At 41.7% G+C, this 23163-nt stretch overlaps 1 protein-coding gene across 4 annotated transcripts in view; it reads left to right on the forward strand.

Annotated features, from left to right (window-relative positions):
* Fam118b (family with sequence similarity 118 member B) overlaps positions 1–23163 on the forward strand; it is a 58279-nt gene that overhangs the window by 25058 nt on the left and 10058 nt on the right. For 3 of the 4 annotated variants that reach the window (XM_004641401.1, XM_023701503.1, XM_023701504.1), the window contains exons 2-4: positions 1516–1583; positions 8278–8370; positions 12320–12572. In XM_004641401.1, coding sequence (XP_004641458.1) covers positions 8285–8370; positions 12320–12572 — 339 coding nt within the window. In that variant the 5' untranslated portion in view covers positions 1516–1583; positions 8278–8284. The remainder of the gene's footprint in view (positions 1–1515; positions 1584–8277; positions 8371–12319; positions 12573–23163) is intronic. The other variant, XM_023701502.1, reaches the window with a different exon arrangement.

Genomic DNA, 23163 nt, shown 5'->3' on the forward strand with positions numbered 1-23163 from the left:
TTTTTTTTTTTTGATATAGAGACATATATTTATTGACATAGAAGCCCACAACATATTTTGCTTAGTGAAAAAATACAGCATATACAACATCACTTTTTTGCAGAACTGGAGATTGAACTCAGGCCCTTGCGTTTGCCAGGCAAGCACTTATTCTACTGAGCTATCTCCCTGGCCCAAGACTAGTGTGTTTATTAGGCACTGAATGCCATTGTATGATCAAATTAAAAGAGGAAAATTGCCTGTAAGGCAAACTGTTTCTCAATTATTGGGTATTTTGATAACTGAATCTTAAATGTAATTAAGAATTGATAGGGCTGGGGATATGGCTGAGTAGAATAAGCGCTTCCCTGGCAAGTGCAAAGGTCTGAGTTCAATCCCCAGTTCTGCCAAAAAAAAAAGAATTAATGGCATTTGATTTTTTTTTTTTTTTTGCCATTATATCTGTTTAAAATATTTTGTGGGCTGGCAAGATAGCTCAGCAGACTAAGTGCCTGCCTAGCAAACACAAGGCTCAGGGTTCAATCCCCAGCACCACATGCTGTGCCAGCCCCACCCCCAGGTGCACTGAGCTGGCCACCAAGACTGAACACACACCTGTAATCCCAGTGCTGAGGAGGCTGAGACAGGAGGATCACTACGAGTCCAAGTTGCATAGGGAGACCCTGTACCAAATACATTTTTAAAAAATTAAATATTATGCATGTGAATATTCTAAAAAAAAATCTTGCAATGAGCAAATTAGACTTGATAGATGTGTTTATCTGTGTTGAAGAGAACATTTGATGTTTTTCCTTTTAGTTAATCCTAAGAATATTTGCAGAACACTTTGTTTCTTTGTTCCAGTCCTGCCTGGCTTTGCTGTTAATGGGGTTATGTCACATGCTGACACAGTGGGTCCCTCTGAGATGTTTTCCTTGGTGCTACCTCTGAAGTCCCTTCATCATTACAGACATTCAGCTTCACTTGGGAGTTTTTAATGATAAAAATTTCCAAGCATTGCATTGTCAAAATATGTCTTATTTTTTAATTTTAAAAAGTATTTTTAAAATCTTAGGTACTAGTTGAGTCAGAAATCTCCAAGCATGTGAAAAGGGCAAAACTCAAGCTGCTAACTCTTCCAATGTTTCCTATGACAGGAAAGCTCTCCCTTCGTTAAGACTTGTCCCCTGGCAGCTCAGGTAGAGACATCTTCCATCGTGGTAGTACCCGCTGGTACCCCTCGGACTTGGGAGGAACTGGCATTCGCGTGCAGCATGTAGCATGCGATTTCTTGGCTTGAAAAGTAAGCCATGTGTTACCAGCCTACATAATAAACTATTTTAATAGTAGGAATTGTGTTTCTAAGGCCGTGTAGAACACACATCTTGCCCTTAAGAGACAGATTTAATTTCACTTTTAATGTATAACCTGTCACTTTTGATGGAGTTGTAAGATTGTGCTACTTGGTATGTGGGAAATATTTTTATTACATGTTTTAAAGTCACCTTCTTTAGCAATGTGTATCATTGTTTGCAGGATGTACCTCCTCAAGCTTCACAGGAGAGAAAGCAGGAAGGAAGAAAGAAGTTGTCATTCTTTGCATGGTAAAAGCATCACCTCCAGTCACCAACTTCAATTTTAATCAGACCTAAATTTGATGTTCCATTATTCCCTCCCCAAACAGTTTTGTTCTGAGTACAAGGTTTTTTACCTTAGATTTGGGGGGGGTTGGGTGTGTGGGGGGGTGTGTGTGTGTGCACACACGCGCATGCCGTTTTTTGAGACAGGATCTTGAATTTGTAGTACATACCAGCCTTCAACTCATTGTGTAGCCCAGGCTGCCCTCAGGTCCCCTGCCTCAGCCTCTTGAGTGCTGGGATTATAAGGGTGCCACACCACCGCATTGTTACTTTGCCTTTATAATTGAAAATAGTAGAAACAACATCTGAACACATAAGCCTCAAGTACCACTGTGGTTTATTGAAGAATTTGAGTTAAATGACTAAAATTTGGAATCAATACCTCTCAGTCCCTACCTCTTCTCACATTTAGATACAGTCATTTTTTTCCTGCAAAAATTCTGTGGATAGGGGCTGGGGAGATGGCTCAGTGCAATAAGCACTTGGCTGGCAAGCGCAGTGGCCTGAGTTCAAACCCCAGTTCCACCAAAAAAAAAAAAAAAAAAAAAAAAAATCTGTGAATAAATGACATAAAGCTAGCATTTTATTAGTGATTGTGTTAAAGAAAATTTTTTTTTTTTGAGAAATAAATATGAATGAGACAGTTTCACAGCTGATTAATAGGACAGTTTTGATAATCAATACATTGTACATTGTTATCTTCTTAGTGGTTATCCGTAGTACAAGAAGCAGACAGGATATTCTGTCCAAACACTGTTAGTACACCTTTTTCTTCTCATTGAATTAAGCAAAAGTAGCTGTAAATTTATCCTATTTTGTATACATAAATAGAAAATGATCTTTCCTTTGTATCCTTTTTTTTTTTGGTCAGTGGTAAATATTCTATTGGCATCTAAATACTATAGGTGTTTGAATTCAACTAAACAGTCTAACACTGTCTAGCAGTCTATAATATTAGTGGGTTATCCTCAGAAGTTACTGACGTGAGCCTTTTACAGCTCATCGTATTAATATGGATTTACTTTATGTACCTTGTTTTTATACTTTTCTGCTGGATGGTTAAAACTAAGATATAGCAAGACCTATATAACAAGAAATGTAACTTTTCTATCTGATAAGGTCAGTGGAGTACCCTCAGGATTTATCCTGTAGCCCTGTACCGCCTTTTGTACATCCTTTTGTCAGTGTCTGACATGAGGATGAGTCACGGCCATTGCTTGACCAATTTGCTCTCTGTGAAAGCTTGAGAAAATGTTTTTTCTCTCCACGTGACTCTCTCCAGGCTCACTTTACATCATCGAACACATTCCTCTGTGGCTCCTTAATCTCCTTGATCAGAAAATTTGGAGCACAACTGAGTTACATGTTGTTAAAGAAATTTTTAAGAAATAAGTTTCCACCTGTAATTTCAGCACTCTGAGAGGTTGAGGGAGGATGATGTGAAGATTGAGGCCAGCCTGAGCAATTTATGGAGACCCTACCTCCAAATATAAAATGAAAAAAATGTAGGAGATATAGCTGAGTACAAAGGTCCAGGATTCAGTCCCCAGCGCTCCCCTTCCCCCCCACACACACACACATCAGGAAAGAGAAAGGGGAGAGAAATAAGTTTGGTGCTTTTTTTGTTTTGTTTTGACCTTGGGATTTTTGTTTGTTTGTTTGTTTGTTTGTTTGTTTTAGACAGGGTCTTTCTATATATAGTTTTGCTGGCATGGAGCTCACTCTGTAGTCCAGGCTAGCAGCCTCAAACTCATAGCAGTCCTCCTGGGCTGGGTATATAGCTCAACAGCATAGCGCCTGCCTGGCAAGCACGTGGTCCTGCGTTGAGTCCCAGTACCAAAGAAAGAAGAGAAAAGAGGCTACCTGCTGCAGCCTGCTGAGCGCCGGGCTGTGGCATGACGCCCAGCTGTGTTTGATACAGACACTAACTGATGGAAGGTCAAGTGTCAGGCACATGTAAGGGTAATGATAGAAGCTACGTAGTTGTGGTATTGGACGCCCGTCAAACGTGGGGCACAAGAGGAGCCGAATCCCTGCGTCGCCAGACAGCACTCCTGTTCCTGTGTGTGCCGTGGAGGAGGAAAGTGGTGACTTTGTCTTACACTGATGGGAAAACGGTCTGCATTAAGAACTCAACTCCATTTGTTGTCCACACATTTTTTAACGCTCTTTTGTAGTACCTTACACTGGATATCTTTTCATTCTTCCCTTCCTCCACAGCTGCATAAAACCAGATATGTTGGTATTAGTCTAGAAACTACTGCAGTGTTAGACAATTTTGTCTCTTCTCAATGACTATCTTACAATGACTATCCTACAATGACTATCTTTTCCCTTTAAAAAAAAATTAGTAGGCATCATGGTGCATACCTGTAATCCCAACACTGGGGAGGCTGAGGCAGGAGAATCGCCAGCCTGAACTACATACAGCGAGACCCTGTTCTCAACCCAATACCAAAATTAAGTTAACCCCTTTCTATGTGTATGCTAGAGAACTAAGCCATTCCTTAGCTCAGTCACTGTTGAACTCTTTTTCAATAGAAACTTGGTCTAGCTACAACTGATTTTTTTTTTCTTTAAAGAAACCAACCCTTTCAAGCGAGTCATCTGTAGATCCTTTATTTCCTGGCCAAAAAATGCTAACGAAAATTAGAACTTCTCTCTGTTGGATGCATTTCACCTGCCAGTGTACCAGTGGCTTACTCCGAGTTCCTTCTGGTGTGCTGTGTGCTTGAGTTGAGTATTGAACCCTGGCAGCGGGAGCTTGTGGGTCAGAATGAGGGGCACAGGCAGGAGCCCTTGCTGGGCCGCAGGTGGGAAGAGCCTCACCCCTCGCTGGCACGGATGCTGTGGCACAGGGACACAGGCGTCTGGTGTTGCAGGGCACAGTGCCTCAGCGTGCGCAGCTGGATCTTACCCTGATGCTCAGTCACTTTTCTCTTACCCTTTGCTGTGTTTCTCACTAGAATATTTTCCTAAAAGACTTGCCCTTTTTTGCCCTCATCACCAGACATAATAGTATTCTGTTTCCCACCAAGCTACAGGTTTTAAAGTATAAGCATCCATCTTACATGAAATTTTGCCTGAAAATTTTTGTTCGTGAGATTGCTGTTAATTTTCTCAGCATTTACCACATGTCTGGCTCTTACGTTGGTGTACCCTGTTAGCTTTGAAGGATTTCTCAGGGGCTTAGCAGCCACTGAAGTAATGAAGACACTGCCACAGCTCACGGCCTTTGTTTTCTTGTGGCAGAAAAGCATTTCCACCTTTGCTGCTCGTTGCAAGTTCCACCGATGTGAAAACTCAGCAACGACAGCATAAAAAAGTTTGTGTCTGAACTAGTTGGTACGTGTTAGGAATTCTGTGTCACGTTCTCAGTTAGCTTTGAATGTCTTTGGCAGTATTGCATATTGTTTAGGGTAAATACTGTGATGGACTTCTTCCCTGAAAACAGCACTCTAGAAGGAAGAACATATGCTTTATGTAATATGCTACTGGGGTGTACATACGTGAGATGCTAGTATGTGAGGCGTCCTTTGGAAAGCAGGATGAAAATATATATATAGACGTGGGCATATTGAGTTGTCGTTCAGTTCCTAAATAGTAGAATGTGAACCATTCCAGTCAGAAGTTTCTGACCCTTCTTAATCTTCTTAAACGTTAGTAAATGAGGGTCAGGGAAATAGCTCGCAGTGTAAGTGCCAGCTTGGCAAACAAGGTCCTGAGTTCAATCCCTGGTACCAAAAATTAATTAATTAATTTTTAATAAATGAATGGACCTTTAGAGTAGTTCTCTGGAAATAAAGTGTTCAGGTGGAAATATCTACATTGAGCAGAGGTCAGATACAGAAAGTAGAGTATGACCAAAGTAATCTTGCCTGTTTTCCAGTAGGCAGTGATAGCACCGACCTAGAGTTGTGGTGCTTACTTGTGGTGAGCAGTCGCCCGCTTCTGACCTGCTGACCGCCACAGCGATTCCTAGTCAGCAAGCAGCCACCAAGCATCGCGCGGAATAGGTTCAAGCACAGCCGTCCCTCACTTATCACAGAGAGATACTCGTGCAGTAAGTAAAAATCAGCAGAGTAGCGACATTGTGTTTATTTTAATATTTATGTGTATGGTAAGAGCTTTATAAACCTTCCCACACTCTTATAAACCTTTCGCACACGTTCAGAAACACTTCTGATGTTCTTAACCATTTTCTAAACTCATAAACCTACAAGTTTAACAATATGCATATATTGTACAGTACTGCAAAATCCTGCAATATAGTTTAAAAATCTTTGATAAGTAATCTAAATTAACATTTTTTGACACTGGCCCTGCCCCCAGGACTTGCAGAGCCATCACCCTAGTCTGCTTATGGTAGCACACGCCTGTAATCCCAATGCTGGGGAGGCTGAAAACAGGAGAATCACTACAAGTCTGAGCTGGATAGTGAGACCCTGTACCAAATACATAAAATGAAAAAAAAAGAAGAAAAAACTTGTGAAATAGTAAGTCTGTGGAAGTTGAACCGCAAATAGCAATACTGCAAATCCTTCCTATAATGTCGGTGCTGCTACACACAGTGGTGTGCGCCTGTAATCCCTGCACTCTGGGAAGCCAAGACAGGAGGGTCAAAAGTTCAAGCCCCACCTAGGCACTTTAGTAAGACCATCTCAAAAAATTAAAAAGGCTACAGAAAAGCACTGGTTCAAGCTCTACTCCCACATACACCCAAAGAATATTGGTGCTTGTTTTTTTTTGGTACTCTGGGACAAGTTTTTTTGAAAAGCCTGTAAATCTAATACTTGGAGAATACTTCTAGTTAGTGACAGGTGTAGCTAAGAACAGTCTTATAATTGGGAAGCGATTACCATGGTTTGAATTCTTTTTCTCTTGTTCTTGACCCCAGAGGGGTAATTGTAATTTTTTTTTTTTTTTTTTATACTGGAAGTCGAATTCAGGACCGTGCTTGTGAGACAGGCTTGTGCCTCTATATTCCCAGCCCTGTGGTTTGAGTTCTAAAGCACCAGACGTCAACCTTTTTGTGTCAGTTTTTCATCTGTGAAATAGGATAATGATACAAGTTGAATATCCTTTAAAATGCAAGGAAAGAGCAGAGATTTCTACGTTTTGGGCTTGGGATTTGTTTTAGTTTGGTTTTTACTACTTGCACATATAAGAATGAGGTGCGTGTGTGTGTGTGTGTGTGTGTGTGTGTGTGTGTAGGATTTCACTATGCAGCTCAGGCTCATAGTGACCTTCCTCCTGTTTTCAGCCTCCCTAGTGCTGGGATTACAGGCATATGCCACCACACCCTGACTCCATCACAGTGGAGTCCAATTTTGGACTTGAGATCAGGGGTGCTCAACCCATGGGGCCTACTAAGGTCACGGGTATAAAAGGACCTGGTATTTATAAACAGCCCGCGGCTGTTTGTGAAATGAGACTGGTACAGCCGCTGAATCATACACTTCATTCTGGAGATGCCTGTGTTCAAAACCTATATTCACTTTCCCTTGTGTCTTACTTTTATGTTCTCAGTACGTGAAGCACTGGTTTGTTTAGATGATGGGCTTATCAAACAATGCTTATGAGAAGAACAAAGGGATACGCTTTTCCTTGTGTACTTTTCAATAGTAGTCACAAACTTATGGGCTGTCCTGCATGTGGAGAGGTGACTTCTTTTATCACTAGTTCACTGTCTGGGTGAAAAATGACTCCAGTTAAGTGAAACTTTATGAAATAGTGTTGTGATGATTAAATCGTGACTGTTATTTGTAAACTGGTAAGCTCTTAGACTTAAACAGCATAATGATGTACCTAGTGTACAGCCAACGTTTATGAAAATACAATATTTGGGGATTTTAATAACAACAATGGAATATAATAAAATATCCCAAACTCTGCTATTGCCCTCTGTATTGTGTTTAAAATATTGCTATTTTAAGTGTCAGTTCTGAGGTTTTAGCAAATTTTGAGCAGTTGAAGTTTCTCCTTGTAGTTCTCATTCTGATTTTTTCCCTCGTGCTCGTTATCACACGACCTGAACAGAGTTGACCATTTTTCCTGCGTCTGTACTTGTTACTGCCTTTACTATATCCTATAGCAACTTGATTTCAGAGTCTCATCCGTGCTTAGAGAGACATGTGTGCTGCCTCTGAGGACAGTTGTCCGATAACAAGAAATAAGGGCAGTTGGAAAACAAGTATGGATTGTTCTGTTCTGCATCTGGTGATTTCTTCTACTGAGAGTAAAGGAATGATTGGGAGCCAGTGTTATACTTACCGTGGGTTGCTTTTATCTCTTAAGAATTTCCCAAACCCAGCTCGTGGGAGAATAGCAGGCATTTGGTACACTCTACAGAGCGATGGCTGATGCTGGCTGGAGCTGATGTCGGATGGCGTTGTGGGTTTTGTTGGTGGGTGGTTGGAGGGAGGACTTGGAGAACAGCACAAGCAAGATCGCATTGCGGATCACCAGAGCGCTGTAATTTCAAGACTGCTTCTTTTAGACACATTTAAGTTTGGAATGCTTATTAATTAATGGATTTCCATGAAGCAGGGATACCTTTGAAGCATGTATAATATATTAAAACTGTTAAATATATGTGCGTTTTAAATGGTATACTTTGTAGATCTAATTGTGGTACATGGTGTTTAATCTATTTTAGAAACTGGATGGCTTCTACAGGGAGCCAGGCCCCTGGTATAGACAAGATTTTTGGATTCTTCAATGATGGCGCACCCCCCACCAAAAAGCCCAGGTAAACAAGAAGGGAATCAGAGAAACAGTAAATTGGCATCAGTGGGAAGTCAAGAAAACCCTGAACTTACCCTGTATTCTAATTTTTTTGTTGATCATATTGACCTTCATTTGAGAATTAAAGTATTTTTACTTTTGAATTATTTATTAGGGTAATACAAGTATAGTATTTAAGTCAGTAAGTCAAGGCTCCTAATACGCCACCCCTCAGAGATGGTCAATTTCAGCTTTTTATCTTTTTATTCTGATATTGACATCTATATACTTAAATACCTTGTCAGTGAGGGTTTTATTTTGTGTTCCTTGTTTGGTTGGTTGGTTTGTTCGGTTTGGTTTGGGTTTTGATGTCCCCGGTCCCCTCTGCCTTGGTTTTGTTCAGATGATGGAAGGCCGGGACTCGCTTGGTTCTCGTACCTCCGCCCGTATTGCTGGCCCTCATGCTTCCCCTTCCCTGGATGTCCTTTTACGTTCCTCTCTGATTGTTGTATCTTGTGCCTTTTTTTATGTACTCCTTCATTTTGGCGATACACCCCTTTGTATCTCCTTAGTAAGGAGGAAAAAATTTAGAGATTATTTTATGTATGTATGTATGTATGTATGTATGTATTTATTTGGTGGAACCAGGGGTTGAACTCAGACCCTTGCACTTGCCAGGGAAGCGCTTATTCTACTGAGCCATCTCCCCGGCCCTAGAGATAATTTTAGTCTTCATTGTATGCTTGATTTGGGGAGGGGTACAACTGATATAGAATTTTAGGTTGGAAAGTATTAGAGATTTGAAGGTATCACTTATTCTCTGCTAGTACTCAATATTCCTGGCAAAACGCCACCCCATTTGATTCACAGTTCTTTGTATTACGTGATCCTTTTCTTTGCTCATTAGAAGCTTGTAAAGATGATTTTCATTCTCTGTTACCTGAAATTGTACAATGATATGTCTTGATATGAAAATCTAGACAGTGGGTAACTCAAGCTCATTAGCAGTAACTTCATTATAAGGAAAGTGTCATGTACACATACCTCTGTGTGTGTGTGTGTGTGTGTGTGTGTGTGATTGGAAATTGAACAAAAGCCTTCATTCTACGTCCCTGGCCTTTTTGATTCTATATTTTGAGACAGGCTCTCACTAAGCTACCAGCTCACCCATGCTAGGCTTGAATTTGGGATCTTCCCCCTCAGCTTCCCAGAGACCTCGGGTCATATGCATGTATCTCCATATGCACACTGTCAATTAAAGTCTTTCCTGGGGCCAGGTAGATGGCTCAGTAGAATAGCGCTTTCCTGTCAAGCGCAAGGGCCTGAGTTCAATCCCTGGTTCTGCAAAAGTTAAATAAATAAATAATTAAAAATTTAAAAATAAAGTCTTTCCTTGGTAGAGCTCTTGTTATTTTAGAGTCAAGATAGACTTTCTGGATTAAGTCATTAGTTTTCTTACATTTAAAAAAAATTTTGTTTTTCTATCTCATTTTCTTTTTATTTAGTTGGTTGGTTGGCTTTTTGTTTGTTTTGTTTTGTTTTTGCTGGCCTTGAACTTACAGTGATCCTCCTGCCTCAGCCTCCTGAGTACTAGAATTGCAAGCATGCCACCACGTCCAGCCTAGTTTAGATTTTTGGACCAGGATCTTGCTGTGTGGTCCAGGCTGGCCTTGAACTCACTTACCTATAGCCTACAGTGTACCTATAGCCTACAGTGGCCTTGAACTCACGACCTCCCTGCTTCAACCTCATGAGATCTAGGATTAGAGGCTTGGACCATTCCATCCAGATTTAGATCCAGATTTTTTTTCTTTTTTCCATTTTCTTGGAGATATTCTCAGTTTTATCTTGCAGGTTTTTTTAACTTCTCAAAGGCTGTTTGTTTCCCTGTAGCTGCAAGTTTTTAAATCTATGAAGATATTTTTTCTCTTAAATTCTTCCCTATATTGTCTTGTTTCCACTAAGTTCCTCTGTCCCTGCTACTTGTTCTGATTTGTCGGGTGGCAGCCTTCCTCGGGTGTGAAGGCCCCTTATCTGTCTGCTCATGTTTAAGAGGAAACACTGAGAAGCTGTGCGGGGAGTCTGTGTACACGAAGCAGGCTTAGCCACTAAAGGGCTTCTCCGGCTGCTGAGAAAGTTGTGTAATCCCAGCACTCAGGATGCTGAGGCAGAAGAATTGAGTTCAAGGCCAGCCTGGGTTACAAAGTGAGTTCAAGGCCAACCTGAGCCTGAATAGCAAAACCCCTGTCTCAAAAAGAGCAAAAAAACAAACAAAACTATGTTTTCTGTCATATTGGCCATGTCTAGGAGACTTACCCTACATTCAGGTGGTTGGCAAAGTCTGAGATTTGGTAGAGACTTCACTTCCTCCTCCTGCACTGGACACAAGTAGCTGGAATTACAGGTTAAATATTGCCTTTTAGCTGGAAATTATTAAGAAAAAGAGTTCAACATCTGTGCATAGATTAAAAAAAAAAAAATCTCAGGCCTGGAAACCTAGGATGGGTAAAGCCCTGAGTTAGATCCCCCAGGAACATAAGAATGAATTTCAAGTACCAACAGTTAACCACATTGATGGTGCTTATACTGCATCTCATAAATTTTCCCTACTTGTATATATTTGTGTATGTGTATTTGTGTATAACTCACTGTATTGATTCCTCAAACTTATTTCCTTATTTGCTTTTATTAATTATCAGTCTTTTCTAGTGGATTAAATGTAAGACTGTTGTGTCCATTTCCATTCTTATATCTGGTGCTTATCACAGTGTCTGGTACTTAGAGGTTTTTCATGCTTGTTGAATGATTAAATGCAAGAGCTGGAAATAAGGACAGATTTCTAGAGGTTGTTTCCCTAAAACCAGGTTTCATAAAGCTTTAAAGTACTGTTTGGGTTATGTCAAAATGTTGATCTTGTTTCTGTTCATTTTTTTTTTATTCATTTTTGATTTGAGAAAAAAAGAGTTAACAAAGGCAGTCTCTTGGGAAAAAAAGCATGCCACCAGCAAACATAAAAGTGAAGGAACCTACTTGACACAGTGATTTTAATACAGTCTCTGGAATCAAAAGGGGAGTGAGAACCCCTGGGTACAGGTTTTTCTTTATGTTCCTCACTCTTAGATTCTAGAAACAAAAACTTGGACTCATACTATTTCCTGTATGTAACTCAGAACAGAGATCTGTGCTTACTGTGGTAAGAAAAGAATGTTTTTCACTTTTTGTCATATACTTTAGGTTTCAAGATTCTGATGTCTTCCCTTCTTCCTCTCTTCCCTTCCTTCCTGCCTCCCTCCTCCCTTTCTCACTATCCTTCCCTCTCTTCTTTCCTTTTCTTCTCCTTCTCCACCAGTCCCTCACTTTCTTTGTTTTTCCCTGAAGATATCTGGAACAAAACTAAGGGCAGATTTGTCCTCCTGTTTGGTAATCGCATGCTCAGTCGTATCTTAAAAGTGTTTATGAAGGCTGGTGTTAAACTTTTACTGACTTCCTTTCATCTCCTGTTTTACGTTCCTCAACAGTAGAAGCTAAGTTTGCAAGGATGATCTTTTTCTCTTTCTACAATAATAAGTCAAATACAGTCTTTTGACATTTAATGTTGGTTTAAAATTAATTTAGTTGGCTGAACTAAGGTGAGCTGTAATGATACATTTGGATCTTTTCCTGCTATTAATGTTTTCTTAGGTTGTGAGAAGAGTATGAAGGAAAAAACTGATTTTAAGATTGCTTTTTAGGATTTATGAAATGGTAGGTTTTTTCATTTTTCAGCAAGCTGTGGCACAAAATCTAGTCTTTGGTCTAAGCTACCTTTACCTTGGAGAAGTGTCAGAAGTCAGTATTTGTCATCTTTGCATCCATTAACATTGTAGTTGAAGACCTGTGTCTGATGACAGCTGATTGTTCTTCTTGTCCCAGAGTCTGCCTGTGTGCCTCCTGCCCATTGGCTGTCTCAGTCCTCTCACGTTTTGCTTTTCCAGGAAGCTGCTTCCAAGCTTAAAAACCAAGAAGCCTCGGGAGCTTGTGCTGGTCATTGGGACAGGCATCAGTGCTGCGGTTGCACCTCAGGTCCCAGCCCTCAAGTCCTGGAAGGGCCTCATTCAGGCCTTGCTGGACGCTGCAATTGACTTTGATCTTCTAGAAGAGGAGGAAAGCAAGAAGTTTCAGAAATGTCTTCATGAAGACAAGAACCTCGTCCACGTCGCTCATGACCTTATTCAGAAACTCTCTCCTGTGAGTACCTTCTATGTGCCGTGTCATGGGAAATTTGGTAAAGCCTCTGTGTTGCATTCAGAAGGGATATTCATTTATAACTTGCAGATTTGTGTAACATTCAGGCCTTCTTTTAAGGGTACTTACCGTGTGTGTGCGTACACACTTGAGAGACCTAAGGGGAGGAGTAGCTGTTGAGGTAGGCTAAAAAAGTAAGACTTTGCTGGGCGTGTGGCATAAACCCATAATCCTAGTACTCAGAATGCTGAGGCAAGAGGATTGGCATGAGTTGTAGGCCAGCCTGAACTACAGAGTAAAACTCTCAAAACTAAAATATTAAAGAAAAAAATTAAAATTAGATCCATTATCATTGTATTTTTAACTTACTTTTTGGCACTCATTACTATAAAAAGTGTATTCTCTAGGACCCAAGGAACTTCAGAAAGATTATAAATCTTATCAATGTACAGATGAAGCAGAAGCAGTTTTTGATGTTCTTTTATTAAACCAAGTTGATTAAAGACCTTCCTTGCCTTGCTGTGCCTTCCTCAGAGCCAGGCGCTATGGACCACACCTGTAGTCCGAGTTAGCTGGTAGCTGGGGAGGCAGAAGTGGCGCTTCTTTTGAAACTGCAATGCAAGACCACCTGGAACATAACAAGATTATTTCTTAAAAAAGAAAAAAAAGGCTCTGGGTTTGATCCCCAACAGCACTTGGGCGGGAGATTCACTTGAGATATATTTGGAAGTAATATAATAGCCAAAGTGTGTTCTACATTTGTTTTTTATTTTTATATATTTATTTATTTTGCTGTGTTGGGAATCAGATACAAGGCCTCAAACATGCTAAGCAAGTGCTGACACCACCAAACTACATCCCCGGGCTACAAATTTCTAAATTTTAATAAAGCAGATACACTGGGTGTGGTGGTACATGCCTGTAATCCCAGCACTCAGGAGGTTGAGGCAGGAGAATGATTGTGAGTTCAAGAGCGGTCTGGGCTACAACGTTAGCTCAGAGCCAACCTGAACTGCAGAGCCAGGCCCTGTCTCAAAAAATCAGATACACTTAAAGAAAAGGCAGTAACTTCTTCAGTTCTTCTGTCAGTGGTGATTTCATAGGACCCCCCGCCTCCCCACCCCTCAGCTGTACGTGCCTTTAAGAGTTACCTTCAAAGACAGGAATTTAAAAGTAAATTCCTGTTGGCTCATGACTCATTTTGGAACTTTAGGGGTTTTTCCATCCTTTTCATTTCTTGTCCTTAATTGGGATAACCTGTTACTAATGAGCTTTAAAGAATTAATGGGCTTTTTAAAAACTCATGGAATCTCTACAACCATATACCAGAATTAACTTAAAATGTAACACAGACTTAAAAGAAAATGAAAATATAGAACTTCATGTCTTAGAATTCCCAGTGATTTAAGAAACAAATAATCCAGTCTTAAAATGACAACAGATTGAGAAGAGTGTTTTTCTAAGGAGGACAGACCTGTGTCCAGTAAGCATATAAGAAGAGGTCCACTGGCAGGCACCGTGTCACACCCCTGCACATTGCTGTAGCAGGAAGACCAGAACCAGTGTTGATAGAGGTTAGAGAAATTAGAACCCTCTCACTCTTTGGTGGTAGTGGGAAATTGCTTTGGAACATACTTCGAGAGCTCCTCAGAATGTTTAACTGCTACTGTGTGACCCAGCAGTTCTCTCTTGCGTATATACTCCAGTGCATGTTCATGCAAGTACTGTACAGGAATGTTCATAGCGTTACAGCCAGAAAGTGAGAACAGCCCTCATATCCATCCTCACGTCGTTTTTCAGCCATAAAAAAGAATAAAATATTGATTCGTGCTACAGCACAGATAAATGTTGAAACACGCCAAGTGGAAGAGGCCAGACACTAAGAGCACATCTTATATGACCCATACATGCAGAAACTACTTACTGACCATTCTCTTTTAACAAATGTCAGCACAGAGATTTTCTGCAACATACAACAAAACTGAATGCAGCACTATGTAAAAAGTTTATGCAATGAACAAGTAATTCTCTAGGAATGCAAAGTTGACTTAACATGTGAAGATCAATGTATCAATTAGAAACAAAACCACATTAGCAAACTAATAGCAAGAAACGACCTCCCCATGATTAAGAGCATAAATGAAAAACTAACAGATGCCATAGTTGATGGTGACAGAGTAGATGAGGTTTTCCCCAAGACCGGGAGCAAGGCAGACTGTTAACCAACCTTGTCCTGAAAGTGGCATCCCGGGGAGCTGGACAGACAGAGAATAAAAAGCGTCCAGGTGGAAAAGGCAGAGACAAACTCTCTGCAAGTAGCATGAGTGTGGATACAGAACATCCTTAGGGAAACGTGCTTAGGGCAGAAGATTTAAATATAAAAATCAGTAGTATTTCTTGACACTTGAGGAGCCATCATCCTAAAATGAAATTTCAAAAACCATTCCACCTAACTTGAGCATGGTGGTGCATGCCTATTGTAATCCCAGCACTTGGGGAGGCTGAGGCATCAGGTTGCTGTGGGTTCAGGCCAGCCTGAGCTACATAGCAAGGTAATGTCTCAACAGGAAAAAAAAAAAAAAAAAAAAGACATTCACTTCTGACAGCATTGAAAAGAAACAGGAACTGGGCATGGAGCTGGGTACCTGTAACCAAGGGAGGCTGAAGTGGAGGATCACGCTCTGGAAGTAAGCCTGGGCCACAGTGAGACTCTGTCTCCAAAATGGAGCTAAAGACCTCACCCCTACATTGGATGCACCAAGCCTCTGAGTTCATGCAACTAGTGCCAAAAAAAGGAAGTGGGAGGGGGATAATTTTCACAGAATTCGGAACTGATGCTATGAAAACTGAAACATTTAAAGAAAGCTCTGAATAAATGAGTGATATCACATGCTTATGGCCAGGGTAGAATGCTCCCATATTGATACACAGATTAAGGGTAGTCCCTCTCAGAGTCCCAGCCAGTATGTGCGTAAAACTTGAAAAGCCAAGACTAAAATTCATGCAGAATTTCAGGGGATGTAGGACAGCTAAACAAGCTTGAGGAAGAGCAAAGTAGGACACCCTTCGTGGCTGCAAAACTTACTACGGAGCAGCAATAATCAAGCAGTGTGGCGAAGAGTTCTTAGCTCTAACCGAAAGCACAAGCAACAAGATACATTGGACTTGATCAGAATTTGGCACTTAATGCATTAATGTTTGCCACCAATAAAATGAAAAATCAGCCCGTACATTGTAGGAGAATGTTTGTAGATCTTACATCTGGTCACGATCTAGTACTAAAATATATAAAGAATCATTAAAGTCATTACTGTAATAAGACATTCCAATCAATGTCTATATCTGAAGAAACAGCATTATTCTAAGGAAGATAAGCAAATGCCTAATAAGCACTTAAAAAGGTATTTGGCAGGGCTGGGGATATAACTCAGTGGCATAAGCACCAGCCTGGCAAGCACAGCGTCCTGAGTTCGATCCCTGGTACCACCAAAAAAAAAGGTATTAGGCATCAGTCGTTAGGAAAATGTTAATTAAAACCACATGAAGGGGCTGGGGAAATGGCTCAGTAGAATAAGTGCTTCCCTGGCAAGCGCAAGGGCCTGAGTTCAATCCCCGGTTCTACAAAAAAAAAAAAAAAAAAAAACACTTGAAAAAAATAAAAGTAAATAATAATAATAAAAAAACATGAAAGCCAGGCGTGGTGGTGCACACCTGTAGTCCCAGATTTGGGAGGTTGAGGCAGGAGGATTGCTGTAAGTTTGAGGCCAGCCTGGACTACATAGTGAGTTCAAGGCCAACTGGAAGCTACATAGAGAGACGCTGACATCAAAATAATAAAAAAATGAAACCACATAAAAAACTACCTCATATGCAGTAGAATGGCTCGGATCAAGTAAAATAAGCTGGGCACTGTGGTACACGCCTGTATCCCCAGCAGGTTGAGGGGAGGATTGCAGGTTGGAGCCCTGCAGAATCTTCCTCTTCATCCTGAACTGGATGGCCTTGAACTCATTGTGTAACCCAGACTGGCCTCGAACTTGTGATCCTCCTGCCTCACCTCCCAAATATTTGAATGCACCACCCTCAGCTCAAAACTAATTGTTTTTCAAAACAAAAATGAGTCAAGAGTTGTATTGTCGCATGTTTTTGCCAGTGTTTGATGTCTGGCTTAATGGGAGCCAGCTGGATTCTTCTGTGTGCTTCCTGTAGTTCCTTGCTCTGTTCAATTAAGGTCCACTGGCCTGTCTTCCACTTACGATGAAGCTTCTGCCCACACTCACTTGGTCACATCCTGCACTGGCCCCTTGGAAAGTAGTGCTTCACTTGTTATTCATATCTTTGAGAAATTAACACACTTAGCAATCAGAAAGAACTTGAAAAGTGCTTGGAAGCTGTCACACTTATGATGGAAGATAAAATTTCTAAAATTCTGATTTTTGCTTGGAAGTTCAAACTTTGGGGCCAGTGAGATAGCTCAGCGTCTGACGTGCCTGCTTAGGCAGGCTCAGGCAGGCTCGGGGCCACGGTTCGATCACCCTGGCACCACATGTCAGGCAGCCCCCTCTCAGGGTGGGCTGAGTCAGCAAAAAAAAAGTAAGTTCAGACTTAGCAGTGGCAGCAGTGGCAGCAGTCATCACTTATTTTCTTCAAAATGACAGGTCACATTAATTTTTAAAGAAATTCCTGTGACTACCCAAATCCGTTAAATAAACTTAGTTTGCCAGTCATTGTTTGAAATGTTGTTTTCATGAAAAAGGTGAGTTTGCCCTAAACTTAATTATGCAAGTGTCTTGCTTCAAGAGCAGCAGAAGTGCTTGACGCTTAGTTCCTGTTTGTTCGTACAGAATGTCAGAGGGTCATCCACTTGGGGGGGTTACCCGGTCACAACTTTGACTGCTCTGCTCAGGATGTTCGTGAGGCTCCTTCCGTCCTTACTAAGGTCTTGGTGGTGAGGTATGGCACGAAGGCACGCGGTTTGGCTTCACGGTCTCATCCCACACCAAGGCACCAGTACTTCAGCCACCATTGCTTGTGCACCATTGTGCGAATACCAGCACATTTAAAAGACAAGTATTGCCAGGGAGACAGCTCAGTGGGCTAAGTGCCTGCCTCGCAAGCATAAGGTCCTGAGTTCCATCCCTGGTACAAAATAATAAAAGACAAGTACTGTCTTAAAAACCATGTTGATTTTGCTAGGCGTAGTGGCACACAACTGTAATCTTAGCACTCAGAAGACGGGGGCAGGAAGGTCACTACAAGTTCAGGGCTCTCCTGGCATAGTAGGACCTTGTCTCAAGAAAAGGAACAGGAGTCCTATCAAACAATCTGCAGTGATAGGGCAGGGCTGACTGGCCCATCATCTGCTGATCCAATTTCATAGAATAGTGAAGTGACATTATAAATTCAAGGCAAAGAGCTTAAAAGAATGACAGTAAATATGGTAGAAGTGTTAATGATGGGGGAAAAAGGAGGTGGCGATGACTGCTCTGCCATTTGTGGGACTGGAAACCCAGCGATACAGCATAGAAGGAGATGCGGCAGCCCTGGCCGCAGCTCGCTGGCTTCCCCCCACGGCCCCTGGAAATTGTGTGGGAGTTTGGCTTCTCCTGACTTCTGAACCTCCCTGTTTGTGTTTCCATTCCTCTGTCTTTGCTTACAGAGGTCACTGGTGAGAAACTCAGTTCTGTGGCCATCTGTGAGAAAAGTGGTCGCTTCAGCTCTGCAGAGTCAGTGTCACTACCAGAACTTCCCTCTTTGTGTTGATATCTGAAATTAAATAACTTTCAAAAATAGGACTAAAAGATGTTTAAAATAAATGATTTGGGCATCATAACTTTCCGTGTTTTCCAGGCGCAGCGCCTCCTTTTATCACTGTCTTCTCCCTCTTGCTGTTTACTCAGAGCACGCTTGCTCTCCCTTACTTTTCTTTCAACTTTTTATTTTTAAAGAGAATAAAGAGATTTAAAAAAAATTAGAAACAATACAGAATCTCACTAATCAAACTAATAGGAATTCAACAATGATTACGTATTGTTGTCTCCAAGTTATTTGTTCAGATTACCAGATATAAGCGTGCAAAATTGAAGTTAGAAAATATTTAAAAAGAGAAAAAAAAATAAGCATTAATTGCTCCTTTCAGTAGACCAGCAGAAATAGCAGTACATATCCAAGCTGTCCTGTGTATGTACATGTTTCTTTCTTCTTTCCTTCTTTCATTCTTTTCTCCTTTCCTTCACCAGCCTGTTCCTTCCCTTTGAACAGTTTCTTGCCCTTTCCCAGTATCTCTTGTACCTCTCAGCCTTTATTTCATCTGCCAGGTTCTCACACTAGGGAGGCAATGCAGTGTTTGCACACGCGGGTCTGATTTATTTCACTTCTAGTGTGGTCTCTAGTTGCATACATTTACCTATAAAAGCCTTGAGTTTGTCTTTTTATAGCTGTAATATATTTTATAGCTAGAGGAGTAATACTCCATTGTCTAAAAAGACGCATCTTCTTATCCATTCCTCAGCTGATGGCGTTCTTCTTCACTCTTCACTTTTACTTTCTCAGATATGCTTTGTCACTAAAAAAGTAAAATAACTCAAGGAATTTATTTCCAAGTTGAACAAGCCCTTTGTGTTTTTTTTTTCTTAGAGTCAAGCAAATGCATTCCACAGCCCTGACAACCTGATAGGCCACCTGTGTGTGTAATAATGAGACTGGTGGTGGCGTACAGTGTGTAGGAGTGTGTGAGTCAGGGTGCAAAATAAAGTTAGGAAATGCAGCAGGAAAGTTTTCAGTTGGAAGTAAAAGGAAGTCCTTGTTAGTCTTTATTGAATTTCACATTCAGCCTTGATTTTTTGAGTAGATATTTACAAAAAGCACAGAAATCAGGGGCCAGGGAGATGGCTCAGTGAAATAAGCGCTTCCCTAGCAAGCGCAAGGGCCTGAGTTCAATCCCTGGTTCCGAAAAAAAAAACCAAAAACCCAGAAATCAAAAGTGTGTAAAAAGATACTTACATCAATTGTGGCATCTTACACCTGTCCCTGTTTTGTCAGTCTTCAGTCTACAGACTCCCCTGCCTTAGGTCACTGTTCGTGTGGTTTTTATGTGTCCATTCAGGATTTCTTCCTGCAAGTTCAGGCACAAGGACTGGATTCTCCCTTCACTCTCCTCCAGCTCAGATGGCAGTTGGGACATTTCCCAAACAGTGTTCCTGGAGGTCTGTCCAATTGCTTCTCGTGTCTGGTGTGTTTGCCGAGAGAATTCACTTCTCACGGTAACAGATTTATTCTGCTCTGTGATCAGTTGTCCTGTTGCTTTGGCCCTGTGCTGCAGGCAGTACGTCAGGGCAGGAGAATGCTGTAGGACGGGGCCATTTGTGTATGAACAGGGGGTGACAGAAAGCTTGCTGAAGGGCCCGGGACTCTCCAACCTCTTCAGGGTTGGCTCCCCTGCAACAAGGTCCCACAGCTTCCTTCTAGTGCTCCCTACCCTGGGGCCCAAGCCTTTACTACTTGGGCCCTTGGGGAACATTCCCAACTATCTGAAACATTGAAAAAGAATTATTTTGAATGATCCAAACTATGCTCTGGGTACCAGGCTGTAATAGTCACCTACTAATGTGTTCCTGGTTTGTTCACTCTTTGATTCTAAAATAACCCAGCAGCCATACTCTTATGTATTTCATTTCTTTGCAATTATATCTGTGAGATACTTCCCAGGAATGCAATTGCTAGATTTTAGAGTAAATGAGGTGTTATAATTTTGATGGAGATTAGGGGCTGCTGAGATAGCTCAGTGGGCTAAGTGCCTGCTTAGGCAAGCTCAGGGACCAGGGCTTAATCCCCAGCACCACATGCCATGCTGGCCCTGCACCTTTGTGCTCCAAGCCAGCCACCGGGATTATGGTGGCACATGCCTGTAATTTCAGCGCTGGGAAGCCTGAAAACAGGAGGATCACTTCAAGTCCGAGCTGCATAGTGACACCCTATACCAAATAAATAAACTAAATCAGTTTGACAGAGATTAAAGCAGAAGAGTACCTGGCCTTCAGAGTACTTGGCTCTTGTGAGTAATGAAATTCAGCGAGGAGAGTTACCAGAAATTTTTCACCATTTGTTTTTGATCAGATTGTTCATCTGATTCAGTTCTCTTAGAGTCCCCACTTGGCGCTCTGTGCACTGTGGATACATGATGTAAATATTTATGCCATTTTGTAGCAAGCGTGGATAAACCTTGGGAAATAAGACCCTCTTTCTCAGCTGCTTACATAAGTTATGGGTTGCTTCATCTGTTTCCACGAGAAGATTCTCTGAACTGGGATACAGCAAAAAAAAACCTGTGTTCTAGTGGCACAGGCAGTATGGAACAGGGCCTGGGAAACTTGGGGTGTGGCCTCACCAGGCAGAAGTGCTGTTTCAGTGCTGTGCTGTAATGTTTCCATTGGGAGAGTATTCATGTATAGTATTTGTAGATGTGATATCAAAACCTCAGGTTTGTTGGTTTGTTTGTTTGTTTTTTCCGGAACCGAGGATTGAACTCAGGCCACTGCGCTTGCCAGACAAGTGCTTATTCCACTGAGCCAGCTCCCGGCCCCTGTTTGTTTGTTTTTTGCAGTACCAGGAATTGAACTCGGGGCCTTGCGCTTGCCAGGCTAGTGCTTATTCTACTGCGCTGTCTCCCCAGCCCCAAGAACTCAGAATTTTGTAAAGCACTTTGTCAAATCAGGTGACAAGTTTAGCAGATCCAGATGTGCTGTATGAATCCACTTAGGAAGCAGAACTTTTATCTGAGCACGGCACCTAAGAAATACACAGGAAACCAATGGGGTGAGGGCACTACATGGAAGGAAAGCCGAAGGAGCTAAATATGTGCTTCCTGGCAGCGTGGTGCAGTTGCTTGTAGCAGAGTCTTATAAGAACTAATTCTAAAAGTGGGCATGATGTCCTGTGCCTATAATCAGCCCCAGCTTCTTGGGAGGGTGAGGCAGGAGGATTGCTTAAGGTCTGCACAACATATTGAGACCCTGTCTCCCAAAAACTATCTCTGACACATTTTGCTTTCTCATTTCAAATTCCTTATTGTACGGGTCACTTTAAATTATAGAGAGAATTTCTGGGATAAAGTTGGTGGTCTTATTAATCCTCAGAGATGCAGTGATGTGCTGCTTAACAGTGGGGTACATTCTGAGAAACGCATCATTAGGCCTTTACAGACACTGTAGCATATACTTACACAAGCCAGGATGGCTGTGACATCACAAGGTGATATACTGTTGTCCACACAGTCCATTACTGAGCAAAACATGCAGCACAGGACTTACATGCATTCAGATAAGCTTGGAAACAGTTATTTTACTATACTGAGAAACAGTCCACTTCAGGGGGCTGTGGAGATAGCTCAGTGGAGTAAGTGCTTGCCTGGCAAGCACTTCAAATGGATTAGTGTTTAGTAATTTTAGCACTGCAAAATGTATACTGCTTAGTGTAAAATGTACTTAATGTATACTATATAGCCTTGATAGCAAATCTTTTTTGTTTTGTTTTAAATCTTTGTGAGACAGGTTCCCTATGCAGTTCAGGCTGGCCTCAAACTGGCCGTGATTCCCCTGCCTCAGCCTCCCAAATTCTGGGATTACAGGCATGTGTCACCATGCCCAGCTCTTGATAGCAAATCTGCAGGCAGATTGCTAAATTAGGTCAGGGGAAAAAATGACAGGAGCATGTTAAATGGCTTTTCTAACTCCATGCACAGCTGTAGAGAAAAGCTAGGATTAGAAAGAGAAATGCTAAGCCAGATACAGTGGTGCATGACCGTAATTTCAGCCCTTTGGCAGACTGAGATAGGATGATTGCAAGTTGCAATTTAGCAACATAGTAAGACCCCATCTCCAAAAAGCCAGGGTTTTATGTCTGTGCAAAAGTCCTGACACCACTAGTACCAAAAAACAACAACAACAACAACTGCTGGGCCTGGTGGCACCGAGCTATAATCCCAGCACTTGGGAGACTGAGGCAGGAAGATTGCCTGAGGTCAAGGCCACACAGCAAATTCCTGTCTCAGAAAAGTGGTGGGATACAACTCCGAGCAAAGGCCGTGCGTGCGTTCAGTCCCCAATTTACAAAGCTGCTTCTGCTGCATGTAATGCTTTGTTATGTTGTAGAGATGGGTCTCTCACTCTGTAGTTCCAGCTTTCCTTGATTATGGAGACCCACTCTCAAAAACAGAGGGAGGGAGGGGGAGGGGAAGAATGCTACACTACATTTACACTGATGGCTGACTGGTTGCTGCATGCTGAGAAGCTTGTGTCGCCGCCTTCTCGCCTTCTCGCCTGAGGCCCACCTAGAAGTAGTCAGCGCTGCGCTTTCCATCTCAGCTCGCCCGTAATCCTTAGAATAAAGTTGACCTTTTTTCTATAATACTATTTCTTTAGAGAGTTATTAGTGTATCCCTCCTTATTTTAAAAACAAAATATTCTTCCCTCTTCCCCGCACCCCAGTACTGGGGATTGAGCCCAGAGCCTTTGCACTGAGCTGCATCCCTGGCACATGTGTGTACACTCGCTCTCGCTCTCTGTCTCTCTCTGTCTCTCTCTGTCTGTCTGTCTCT

This window comes from Octodon degus, unplaced genomic scaffold, assembly GCF_000260255.1.
Source record: "Octodon degus isolate 3935 unplaced genomic scaffold, OctDeg1.0 scaffold00136, whole genome shotgun sequence".
Taxonomy (NCBI): domain Eukaryota; kingdom Metazoa; phylum Chordata; class Mammalia; order Rodentia; family Octodontidae; genus Octodon; species Octodon degus.